General features: G+C 45.8%; 1 protein-coding gene across 1 annotated transcript; it reads left to right on the top strand.

The window, feature by feature from the left end:
- Nucleotides 1-6184: 6184 nt before the first annotated feature.
- Nucleotides 6185-11523, top strand: LOC114602993 (cell adhesion molecule CEACAM16-like). The gene is made up of 3 exons (XM_028741721.2): nt 6185-6341; nt 9440-9793; nt 11344-11523. The coding sequence occupies exons 1-3, from the start codon at nt 6308-6310 to the stop codon at nt 11346-11348; spliced, it is 393 nt and encodes a 130-aa protein (XP_028597554.2). The 5' UTR covers nt 6185-6307; the 3' UTR covers nt 11349-11523.
- Nucleotides 11524-12848: the final 1325 nt, after the last annotated feature.

The following is a 12848-nucleotide window of genomic DNA, read 5'->3' as shown; positions in this document are numbered from 1 at the left end:
CTAATTTAGGGCTGCCACTTATCAAAACCGGGCCTGCTCTCCGGCCTTTAACAAGAGTTTCACCTGGAGAAACCAAGTTTTCCTCGCCATTCCATCCCTTTGTGTCACACGCTAACTTGCTGTGTGTCAGGCTGCTGCTTAAGGCACAGGAGCAAAGACTAGGAAACAACGTTGGCAACCCCTTTCTTCAGCCAGGGAGCTTGGCTTGGCAATAGCTAGGCTGACACCTAGCGGCTGACTTGAGTAAAGGCTGCAGAATCCTGCACAGTTATTTTCCAGGGAGTTTGATGTGCTTCTGTAATTCTCTGAAGATACACTGGTAAGTTATAGCTATCATCACACCGGGGTGTTCTGGTTGCATCCAATATCAGACCTACTCAGAGACAACCCATTGAAATTGATGGACTCCTCCTGGCACTACAGGTCAAGACTTGCCAAAAGACCAGAAGAAGTTATTTTTGTATGCGACAACAGCGGCTAGGATATTACTAGCCCCAAAGTGGAAAGACGATAAGACCAGCTAAAGAAGAAGGGGAAGAAAAACTGATGGAATATGCTGAAATGGCCAAGTTAACTGGACAAGGACAACAGAGACTTCAGAAAAAAGACTGGGAACCGTTTATGTTGTATTTACAGAAACATTGTAATAAACACTTGCAATCAACAAAACAAATATAGAAATCAAGATGTAAAAATTGGACATCAAAGTGTAAGAGGAATTTTGAAAATAAGCATGGTCTAAAAATGCTAAGAATATAGCAATATTTAAGTTAAGTTTGCAATATTAAGGTGGAATAAAACAAGCAGGGGAAGTAAATATTAAAAAAAAAACAGAAGAGGAAGTTGAAGGAAGTCATGGGGGATTTATATTTTCTTTTTTGAGATAACGTTGATTGTGAAGATTATAAAATTGTAAAACTTAATAAAAATTATTTTTTGAAAAAGAAATTGATGGACACCTCCCTCACAGGGTTAAATGAAGAACTCAGAGAAAGTCAGTGCAGTTAACATCTAAGTGAAACAAGTCCCAGCCTTGATAGCTCAGAGTGTGGTGCTGATAGCGCTAAGGCTGCAGGTTCATAAACCAGAAGCTTTTCTTTTGGGAATTATAGGGACAGAATTACCTAAATTGTATGGAAATTTATTTATGTATGCTACTACACAGCGGGTGGTGCTGTGGGTAAAACCTCAGTGCCTAGGACTTGCCGATCGTATGGTCGGCGGTTCGTATCCCCGCGGCGGGGTGAGCTCCCGTCTTTCAGTCCCAGCTCCTGCCCACCTAGCAGTTCGAAAGCACCCCTAAGTGCAAGTAGATAAATAGGTACCGCTTTCTAGCGGGAAGGTAAACGGTGTTTCCGTGTGCTGCGCTGGTGCTGGCTCGCCAGAGCAGCTTCGTCACGCTGGCCACGTGACCCGGAAGTGTCTCCGGACAGCGCTGGCCCCCGGCCTCTTAAGCGAGATGGGCGCGCAACCCCAGAGTCGGACACGACTGGCCCGTACGGGCAGGGGTACCTTTACCTTTACAGCAGCAAGAATGCTACTTGCCCCAAAGTAGAAAGAAGAAGAAGTCGCAGCAAAGGAAGAATGGACACAAAAACTCATGGAATATATGCAGAAATGGAGAAACTTACCGGAAGAATAAGAAATCAAGATAACAAACCCTTTAGGAAAGAATGGAAATGGTTTGTTGAATATTTACAGACAAATTGCAAGCAGATGAAAACATTGGCAGGATTATCGTAATAACCTGCAGTTTCATAAGAGCATATATTTAAAATAGATCATTAAATGAATCTGGATATGCAGAATATATTTAAAAAATCAATTTAAGGAACTGCAGGAAGAGGGGGAAGGAAGTCAAACTTTGAAAAGTTAAATTGATTGTAAAACTAATGAAATGTATAAAAATTGAAAAGTATAAATATTTTTTTAAAAAGGCTGCAGGTTCGATCCCTGCCTGGGATAGCTGCATATTGCTGCATTGCAGGGGGGCTAGACTAGAGGATCTTTAGGGTCCCCCTTCCAACTCTTCATTTCCATGATTTTCAATGGGTTTTCTTGGCACCTCGTATCTGATGCCTACCACAGCATCAAGAGATGCCCACAAATGTAAAGCACACACATTTTGAATTGTTGTCTTGCAACAGGGGAGTTGCTCCAGAGTCTAGACCCTTGATGGTTTTGGTTACCTGGCTGCTGTTAAAGGCAGAGAAGCAATGGCTAGGAAAGGAAGGTGGCAACCCTTCTATGCCTACGTTTTGATTGGCGATAGCTATGGCGACACCTAGCGGCTGATTTAAGCAACGGCTGTGGAATCTACCAGGGTTTCCCCCCAGGTAATCTTAAAAGAGTTTGGTTGAAGCGTGCTCTTCCTGTGCAGTCAAAAGTAAAGCAGATATTACAAAATCTCCGGGACACTCTCAGGGTAAAGTAACTGAAGTGCTTTCCCTGAAATTTACTGGGGAAATTAGAAAAGAAATGTGTAAATCAGAGCCGGGCACTTGCTGGAAGTGTCAAGAAATAGAGGGTAATTTTTATTATATGTGGTGGACATGTGAAAATGTGAAGGAATTCTGGGAGATGATATATAATGGGGGGGAAATGTTTAAGAAGGTGTTAATAAAAAGACCAGAAACCTTCTTATTAGGAATATTAGGAATGGAAGTCTCCACAGATCAAAATAACTTGGTTTTTCTACACAGTTACAGCTGCCCGAATGGTATATGCTCAGAAATGGAAAGAGAGAACAACAAATTAGGAATGACAGGTGAAATTAATGGAATATGCAGAATTGGGAAATTTAAAATAACAGAGTAAGGAATCAGGAAGATGGAGTATTTAAGGTAGAGCGGAAAGTGTTTGCAGAGTATCTGAAGAATTATGTAAATAAGATTAAATAATCATCACTATTAGCGTAAATTCAGCAGTTTAAAGTATTAAAGTTAGAGGGGGAAGAGAAACTTGGAAAAGAGGAAATTAGAACATGCAGTTTTACTGGATATATAAATGGAACCATGGAATCAGGGGAAGGGGAGTCAATGATGGGGTGGTTGCGTTCAATGAAATGTGAAATTGCAATGATGAAAAATGGATAAATAAAATATCGAAATTTCCTGGGGGAGTGCTGTGATCGTATGGAAAGCACCAGATTAACGTTAGCTTTTGAAAAAAGCAAAAAGACGCACACTGTTTAAAAATAAAATTTACCCATTGTTAAAATACAAGGAACTAGGATTCAAATACTACCACGTCTATAATGGTCTTTGTGTGTAGTCACATCATGCAATTTAAAGCAACTGGCTTCTCCCAAGGCATCCTGGGAACTCTAGTTTACTTGCCACAGGGCTACAATCCCAGTAAACTACAGTTTCCATGGGGTTTTTTTTTGGGGGGGGGTGAGTCATGTGCTTTAAATACCTGGTGTGGATGTGAAAGGGCAGATCTCCACCTCAAGCAACACACAGTCTAAAATTTGTATTGGGGAAACACCTTTAGAGACAGGTTGAATTAGAGTAGGCTGAGGGACCATGGATCCAGGCCTTCTCTGTCTGGCTCTCAGGAATTCCCCCATCCTGCCACAACCACCAGCCTTTCTTGGGGTCTTTTTGATTGACTAGGACAGTCTTATCCCTAAGTGGGTGATATCACCCTCTGGGGAGGGGGGGACTGGAATGATCCAGGGGTGGTAGTAGCTTCAGGTGCAATCGGGCGGTGGAGGGGGGGGGAAGGCATTGAATAAAAATAAGGAAGCAAAGAGAATTTTGCAAAACCATTTGTACATGTTTCATCTGTTGTGTAATGGTGCTTCCCCGGGTGACATAAAGTTGTGATGTCTTTATTTTCCAAATAAACTTACAAAACACAAGTTGGAACCGATCCGCTGTCTTAATTTTCTGTCTGCAACACGGATGTTACTGCGGTTGAGTTCAACAGATAATTTTGAAACGTCAGGCTTCAAGGTTCCCTTATTCGGAACAACACCTTTCTTTACTATGTTGTAGGCAGAAATAAAGGTAAAGGTAAAGGGACCCCTGACCATTAGGTCCAGTCATGGACGACTCTGGGGTTGCGGTGCTTATCTCGCTTTATTGGCCGAGGGAGCTGGCGTACAGCTTCCGGGTCATGTGGCCAGCATGACTAAGCCGCTTCTGGCGAACCAGAGCAGCGCACAGAAACGCCGTTTACCTTCCCGCCGGAGCGGTACCTATTTATCTACTTGCACTTTGACGTGCTTTCGAACTGCTAGGTTGGCAGGAGCAGGGACTGAGCAACGGGAGCTCACTCCGTTGCGGGGATTCGAACCGCTGACCTTCTGATCGGCAAGCCCTAGGCTCTGCGGTTTAGACCACAGTGCCACCCGCGTCCTTTTGTAGGCAGAAATACAGATGCATAAAAGAAGGCAGATTTGTCACTGCATCTTTCTGTTTGTTCACTGAAAGAAGGTAGATTTCTAGGTGGGTGCTGAGTATTTTATTTTATTTTTCTGAAAAGGGGCCAATAGACATCATAAGTTCGGGGATCTCTGGTCAGAATGTGTCCTTGGGCTGCAAGAATGCCTCTTGCTTCCCTTGCAAGGAGGCAGCACATGTGTAGAAAACCTCTGGCTTTTGCAGACCTGAAAGGAGGAAGAAAAAAAGTCCCCGCCCATGTTCCCCTCTGGCCACACCCCCTGTGGACATGTGACCCAGGAACATTGCTCCCATGGTCTTCAGGCTGACAAAGGTGATTTGTCCATGGATCGGGGAATAGGAAAGGTCCTCTGTGCCCCCCTCCCCCCCCACTGGGTGGCCTAGGACCAGTCACTATGCTTTGTCCGAAACTACTTCCCAGCTTGTAGGTGAAAGGGGAGGTCGTGTTGGGCTCAATGCCAGTCTTACTCAGAGCAGACCTATTGAAATGAATGAACCTAGTTAACAGCGCGCTCCTTAATTTCAATAGGTCTGATCTGAGTAGGATGCCCATCGGATGCAGCCGCACAGAACGCCTGGAGACCATATAACACCGGTCCTGAAAGACCTACATTAGCTCCCAGTATGTTTCTGAGCACAATTCAAAGTGTTGGTGCCCTAAACCTTTAAAGCCCTAAATGGCCTCAGTCCAGTATACCTGAAGGAGCGTCTCCACCCCCATCATTCAGCCCAGACACTGAGGTCCAGCTCCAATGGCCTTCTGGTGGTTCCCTCCCTGCGAGAAGTGAGGTTACAGGGAACCAGGCAGAGGGCCTTCTTGGAAGTGGCATCCGCCCTGTGGAACACCCTCCCGTAAGATGTCAAGGAAATAAACAACTATCTGACTTTTAGAAGACAACTCAAGGCAGCCCTGTTTAGGGAAGTTTTTAATGTTTGATGCTTGATTGTGTTTTTAATATTCTGTTGGGAGCCACCCAGAGTGGCTGGGGAAAACCAGCCAGACGGACGGGGTATAAATATATTATTATTATTATTATTAGTAGTAGTAGTAGTAGTAGTAGCAGCAGCAGCAGCAGCAGCAGTAGTAGTAGTAATAGTAATGGAAGCTGATTCTCCAGCTGATTCTCTCTACTGGATGCACTTAGCCATGTACCTGCACTTTTAATAACTGTGCTTGTGAGGCAGCAACCCAACAGGTGATGTCTTTTCTTGGGAGGCACACTCTTTTTAATGGACATTTTGTGCCCGTCCCTGCCTCCCTACAGACGATCAAATCTGTCCATATCGGTTAAAGCTGCTTTCTTCATGAGAACCCATTGTCAATTTTCCTGAATATTCTGCATGCAATCCTGCGCAATGCACACAATTTTACAAAGCGGTTCCACCCCTTCAGCATGATGCATTTTTGTATGTTATTTTTCCAGCAGCGTATGCATTTGTATGCACGCTTTACCCTAGCAAGTTCGTTTCTGCACATACGACCTGGCATGAAAAATGGCATTGCAAAATTCAGAGAAGGGTGCGTTTCGAAAGGCGGCTGCATTTCGGTTTGCGTATCCGTTGGGGGGAAAGTGGGGATTTGAGAGCTTTGCCCTGCCTGAGACAAACGGCTTCTTTCTCAAAAGAGCCAAATTAGGTGTTGAAGAGAAGAGTGGCCGAGTAGGTGACCAGTTTGTACTTTCCGCTATGGGGAAATAGTTTCCTTTGAAAGAACGTCCAGTTCTCTCCTCTCTCTCTCTCTCTCTCTCTCTCTCTCAATCTTGCCCAACTTTTCATTCCATCCTCCTTTCTCTTGGGCAATGTCCCCCCGCACTGGGGAAATTCCTCCTCTGCACAATATATAAGCCCCCCGGCCTGGTGGAAGGCATTCGCACCACAGAGAAGGCAACCCAGGCATCATGGCTGTTCTGCTCAGGGCTCTGACCCTGGCAGGTAAGAGGTGGGAAGGGCCCCCGGGGTTGAGGGTGGAAAAGAGACCAGGGTTCCCGAGCCTTGTAATGAGAGAAGGTTAGAGTCACCAGACCTCCAGGTCTCTGACCTGAAGCTTCCAGGTTTGTCTGGATTCCTCCAGGTTGCCTCCAGGTGAGGGGCTTGAATCTCCAGGTGGGCGAAAGTCCCTTACAATAAAATAAAATAAAGATCATTCAGAAGATTGTGCGTGAAGCTTGCAAGCTTCAGCCCGGCAGCAGCAGACTGCAAAATATAGCCTAAACCATGGGTAGGAAAACTAAGGCCCGGGGGCTGGATGCGGCCCAATCGCCTTCTAAATCCAGCCCATGGATGGTCCGGAAATCAGCGTGTTTTTACATGAGTAGAATCTGTCCTTTTATTTAAAATGCATCTATGGGTTATTTGTGGGGCCTGCCTGGTGTTTTTACATGAGTAGAATGTGTGCCTTGATTTAAAGTTATTTGTGGGGCATAGGAATTCGTACACTGTATTTATTTTTTCAAAATATAGTCCGGCCCCCCACAAGGACTGAAGGAGAGTGGACCGGCCCCCTGCTGAAAAAGTTTGCTGACCCCTGGCCTAAACAGTGTGCAGGGTCTGCTGCCCTCTGCTCTCCTCTCCCAATTAACCTCCGTCTCCAGGGGCCTCCCCTTGTGACATCACTGGGGGTCTCCCCTCGTACCACCAGAGGCTACCCCTAGGTCTCAGGTCTGGACCCTGAAATCTTGGGGTCCGAAATGCTCCTAACTTGGAGCATAGGATCACAAACATCTGCCTTATCCTGAGCTTAGGGTGGGAATAGTGTTGGCAGCATTCCCACCAGAACAAACACAAACCCCTGTGTTGCAAAATGTGACAAAATGCAAACACAACACGCAGGCTAATAACTGTTAGTAAATATATAATCGGTACGATGTCATTCAAAATATAGGAATAAGCCACATCAAAATGATGTATATATCATACAACACATCTCACAAAATATACAAGTACAGTGGTACCTCGGGTTACATACGCTTCAGGTTACAGACTCCGCTATCCCAGAAATAGTGCTTCAGGTTAAGAACTTTGCTTAAAGATGAGAACAGAAATTGTGCTCCAGCGGCGCGGCAGCAACAGGAGGCCCCATTAGCTAAAGTGGTGCTTCAGGCTAAGAACAGTTTCAGGTTAAGTACGGACCTCCGGAACGAATTAAGTACTTAGCCCGAGGTACCACTGTAACTGCAAGTTGTTATATGTATCAGAGTCAAACAGAGATTCAAACAACCAATGAATAGCGAGGAACGCCAAACCGTCTCTCAAAGGAAGATGTCTCACAAAAGTCTCAAAGGAAGACGTCTCTCCGAAGTCTCAAAAGGACAGTGCATCCGGAATAGTTCAACTGTTTCGGAATAAAGTCTTCATCAGCGAATAATTGAAATATGCATACTAGTGAAGATCATACTAATGGATCAGTGCTCACTGGATAATGTAGCTGTTGTTGCATTTACTAACAGTAAATTACTAACAGTTATTAGCCAGCATGTTGTGTTAGCATCCCCACCAGCACACGCCTTTTGCGGCTGGATCTAGAATTGATAAGTCTTTTCTCTGCGTTCCGAAAAGCTCCCTCTGCAAATCCCTGGAGATCCGGTTATTGTCCAAAGGCAGCTGCCAGCGTTAGGGGCGAGAGAAGGAAGCTTGGGTGGGGTAGTGTTTATCGGCTTGTGGTAACGAAGAAGCGGGAATTTCCACTGATGTGGCGGAACAATTTCCCTGCTGAAATACGAGAGGCCCCAATCAGTATTGGCATTCCGCCGGCTCCTCAATACGCCCCTGTTTAGACAGCAAGCGTCTCCAGCGAGCATCTTCAAGCATGACAGTTTACAATTCTGTTTGAGCTCTTTTAATTGCTGTGTGGTATGGACTTGTTTGCTCCTCGTTTTGATTGCGGATTTTTTAAAAAATGTTTTTGATGGAATTGTTTTATCGTTTGTCAGTTTTACACCTGCAAACTGCTTAGAAGCAGTATATAAGTGGTATATAAATTAAATCATCACCCAAAACTTGCCGAAATCTTCCTTTTTAAAAAAGCATTTTTATTGGTTTTTTAAACATATCATTTCCAACAATCATATAACATAACTTCTTATACAATATTTTAGAATTCCGCCAACAACTTCTGAAGATTTTCCGTTCTTTATCACTTGTTCTGCATTTCTGAATTTCTCTATTACTTTTAATTATCTTAACTAATAATTCTCATCCTAGTCTTTCTTGCAATATTTCAAATAGCCCTCCTCACAGAACTTCTTGCAGTCCTACTAGAGTACGGTAATCTGTTTATTACAATTGCTTTTCAAATACAGTGGTACCTCGGGTTAAGAACTTAATTCGTTCTGGAGGTCTGTTCTTAACCTGAAACTGTTCTTAACTTGAAGCACCACTTTAGCTAATGGGGCCTCCTGCTGCCAGAACACGATTTCTGTTCTCATCTTGAAGCAAAGTTCTTAACCCGAGGTACTATTTCTGGGTTAGCGGAGTCTGTAACCTGAAGAAACTGTAACCTGAAGCATATGTAACCCGAGGTAACACTGTAGTTCAAATATTTACTCGTCTTCTAAGAATCTCTGATCCCGCAGATTTTGAATGCTTCCTGTTAATTTATCTAATTCTGCATAGCCCATTAATTTCATTTGCCATTCTTCTTTCACCGGTAATTCTTCTTGCTTCCATTTTTCTGCCAATACAGTGGTGCCCCGCAAGACGAATGCCTCGCAAGACGAAAAACTCGCTAGACGAAAGGGTTTTCCGTTTTTTGAGTCGTTCCGCAAGACGAATTTCCCTATGGGCTTGCTTCGCAAGACGAAACGTCTAGCGAGTTCTTGCGAGTTTGTTTCCTTTTTCTTAAAGCCGCTAAGCCGTTAATAGCCGCTAAGCCGTTAATAGCCGTGCTTCGCAAGACGAAAAAACCGCAAGACGAAGAGACTCACGGAACGGATTAATTTCGTCTTGCGAGGCACCACTGTAATATTCTTGCTGCCGTCATTGCACTTCCCGAAATCTTCCTATAACCTTTCTTCTTGGTTCTTGTCTTGCAGGCTTAGTCTCCTGTCTCCAGCTGGCCGATGCCATCCAGATTGTCCCCACCCCATCAACCCCCCGCGTAGGACAAACCGTCACCCTTTCTGTGCAGGGCATAAGGGACCCCACCATCTGCTTTTGGTTCCGGGGTAGCAGATTCGACAAGGGTCAGATGATCTTCCAGGTTGAGGCCGGAAGGGTGGTCTCAAGGGGTGGGGGCTCCACGGACCGCCACAGCCTGGGGAGAGACTGCGCCCTCGTCATCCAAGGCGTGCAGTCGCCCGACGCTGGGGAGTACTATTTTATCGCCCTGCACGGGAGACGCTCAGGTCAAAGATGGGAAGATGCTCTGACACGTCTGCAAGTTTCCAGTGAGTACATAAAGGGGAAATGAGACTATTATGGGGTGGGGGGAGGCTGGAAGCAGCCTAAAGGATCTGCAGTGATTCAGAGTTTAACTGCTGTCGTGGACTGTTTGAACGCAGAGGAATGGTGGGGGGAAGCAGCTGGGGACCCCCCCCCCAAGGGAAGAAGGCTCTGAGCCCGGGGAGTGGTAGTGGGACAGAGGGATGAGTGGTCAGAGGGAAAAGACTGGAAGGATGAGGTAACAGGGTATAGTAATAATAGTAGTAGTAGTAGTAGTAGTAGTAGTAATGATGATGATGATAATAATAATAATAATAATAATAATAATAATAATAATAATAATAATTTTTTATTTATACCCCGCCCTCCCCAGCCAAGGCCGGGCTCAGAGCGGCTTACAAGCAATAATAAAAACAAGAAGAATGATTACAACTTAAAATCAAAAATAAAATACAACATTAAAATAATGGAACATTAAAATATTAAAATGTAGCCTCATTGCAGGAGGAGAAGGAAAAGAAAAAAGAAAGAGAGGGAGGGAGGGAATCAAATTGGCTCCAAGCCAAAGGCCAGGCGGAACAACTCTGTCTTACAGGCCCTGCGGAAAGAACTCAGATCCTGCAGGGCCCTGGTCTCATGAGGCAGAGCGTTCCACCAGACCGGGGCCAGAGTTGAAAAGGCCCTGGCTCTGGTTGAAGCCAATCTAACTTCCTTAGGGCCTGGGACCACTAGGGTGTTGTTATTTATGGACCTTGAGGCTCTCCGTGAGGCATACCAGGAGAGGCGGTCCCGTAGGTACGAGGGTCCTAGGCCGTGAAGGGCTTTAAAGGTCAAAAGCAGCACCTTAAATATGACCCTGTACTCCACCGGGAGCCAGTACAGCTTGAAAAGCACTGGGTGAATATGCTCCCACGGCAAAGACCCCGTGAGGAGCCTCGCTGCAGCATTCTGTACCCGCTGGAGTTTCTGGGACAGCTTCAAGGGCAGCCCCGCGTAGAGCGAATTACAGTAGTCAAGCCTGGAGATGACCGTCGCATGGATCACTGTGGCCAGGTCGGGGCGGGAAAGGTAATAGTAGTAGTAGTAATAATAATTTTTAAATTTATATCCTGCCCATCTGGGGCGTTTTGCCAAGCGTTTGACTGGCCTTGTTCCTGTGTCTCAAAAAGCAGCTTGCAATGTAGATACAGTATCTGGTTATATGGTGTGTGTTTTTTTAAAAAAATTATTATTATTATCTGGTTATCTGGCTGGTAAAAGGGTGTGTGTGTGCACCACAAAAATAGTTTGCCTGTGGATTATGCTGCTACCTCTGGCACAGGAACAAGAACAGGCAACAATGAGTGGTTGCCATGAGGGGGTTGCCAACTGATGAGACAGCAGCTGCTCTTTCGCCTCTAGCATCAGCTTGATCTGCAAACACCAAGAGGTCGTGCAAATTATACCAGGCCCAGTAGAAAAGTTGGCAACTCCAGGGAAGTTAGTGAAGGTGGAAACTCTGCGAGAGGCAATTTTCTCCCCACCCTTGAGCTGACTCTCTCCCTGTTTGTTGCAGACTGATGACTCTGGATCCCCTCTCACGGGCCAACAGCTTTTGCTGCAAGGATGAAGGAATTGGGCCTTGAGATGAATGAATTTCTGTTTTGGTTCCCCTTCCCTTCCTCCTCTCTGATCACCTCTTGCCTTCCACTAAAGGAGAGCACCTGAATAAAAGATCCGCACTGGCAATTCAAAACAGCCTGGAGATGAATTTGTGTTAGGTGCGTGCCGTGTTTGGAACGCAGTGTTTGAACCGGGGAATCTGTAGCCAGGATGAAGACCTTCTGGCCCGTCAGATGGCAGCTGGACTGATGGCAGCTGGAGTCAACATTGAAAGGGCCAGAGGGACCTCATTCCTGTTGTGCAGGTTGGAGAGCTGTTGCAGAGTGATTGTTTTCACTAGCGGAGGGCTGCGCGAAGCCCGAAGCTTGGGGCGTGCTGAGCTCAGCGCGTCCCAAGCTTCTGGGTGCAGGCAAGCTCTCCGCTAGCCGTGGGAGAGCTGCGTCTCCCACGGCTAGCGGATAGCTTCCTGAAGCCTGCAGAGCGAGAGGGGTCGGTGTGCACCGACCCCCCTCGCTCTCCAGGCTTCAGCGAAAGCCTGCATTCGCCCCCCAGGACGCACACACATTTCCCCTTCATTTTTGGAGAGGAAAAAGTGCGTCCTATAGGGCGAAAAATACGGTAATAAAAAAATTAAGGTCTTTTTATATATGGGACGCGGGTGGTGCTGTGGCAAAGTTAATGAGCCCTGCTGTTCCAACAGGGCCAAAACCTCACTCAGCTTCCTCTGTCCCATGACAATCTGTTGGCCCTGACACAGCGGGGGCTTTTCTGGAGATTTCCAGAGTTGATTTGGCCTCTTGCAGGAGGGGAGGGGTAGAGAGAGGAAAAGGAATGTAAATATTTACCAGCACAATGGAGCAGGGGATTTCCCCTGCACTGATTCAGTTCAAAAGGACTCACAGAACAAGGAAGACCAAGAGGATCAGACAGATTTCCTCCCCGCCCCACTGAACTAAGGGACAGTCATGTTTGCCTGGTTTTTCTTTTTTTTCTTTTTACTGGGTTCTGTTTTTATTTATTTTTAATTTCATTAAAAATATGCACTGCTTGATTGCAAACAACAACCTCAAAGCAGTTTACAGAAAGGACAAATCAATAAAATTATGAGTGAAAACAGACAAAACATTCAAAAAATGAAAAGCAGCAATAAACTAAAGAACACACCAGCATTCTAGATGCTCAGGTAAAAAGGTAAAGGGACCCCTGACCATTAGGTCCAGTCGTGACTGACTCTGGGGTTGCGGCGCTCATCTCGCTTTACTGGCCGAGGGAGCCGGCGTCCAGCTTCCGGGTCATGTGGCCAGCATGACTAAGCCGCTTCTGGCGAACCAGAGCAGCACATGGAAACCATTTACCTTCCCGCCGGAGCGGTACCTATTTATCTGCTTGCACTTGATGTGCTTTCGAACTGCTAGGTTGACAGGAGCAGGGACTGAGCAACGAGAGCTTACCCCGTCG

Source organism: Podarcis muralis, chromosome 7, assembly GCF_964188315.1.
Source record: "Podarcis muralis chromosome 7, rPodMur119.hap1.1, whole genome shotgun sequence".
NCBI classification, from domain to species: domain Eukaryota; kingdom Metazoa; phylum Chordata; class Lepidosauria; order Squamata; family Lacertidae; genus Podarcis; species Podarcis muralis.
The sequence above is the reverse complement of the archived record's forward strand: the minus strand, read 5'-3'. Positions and strand labels throughout refer to the sequence as shown.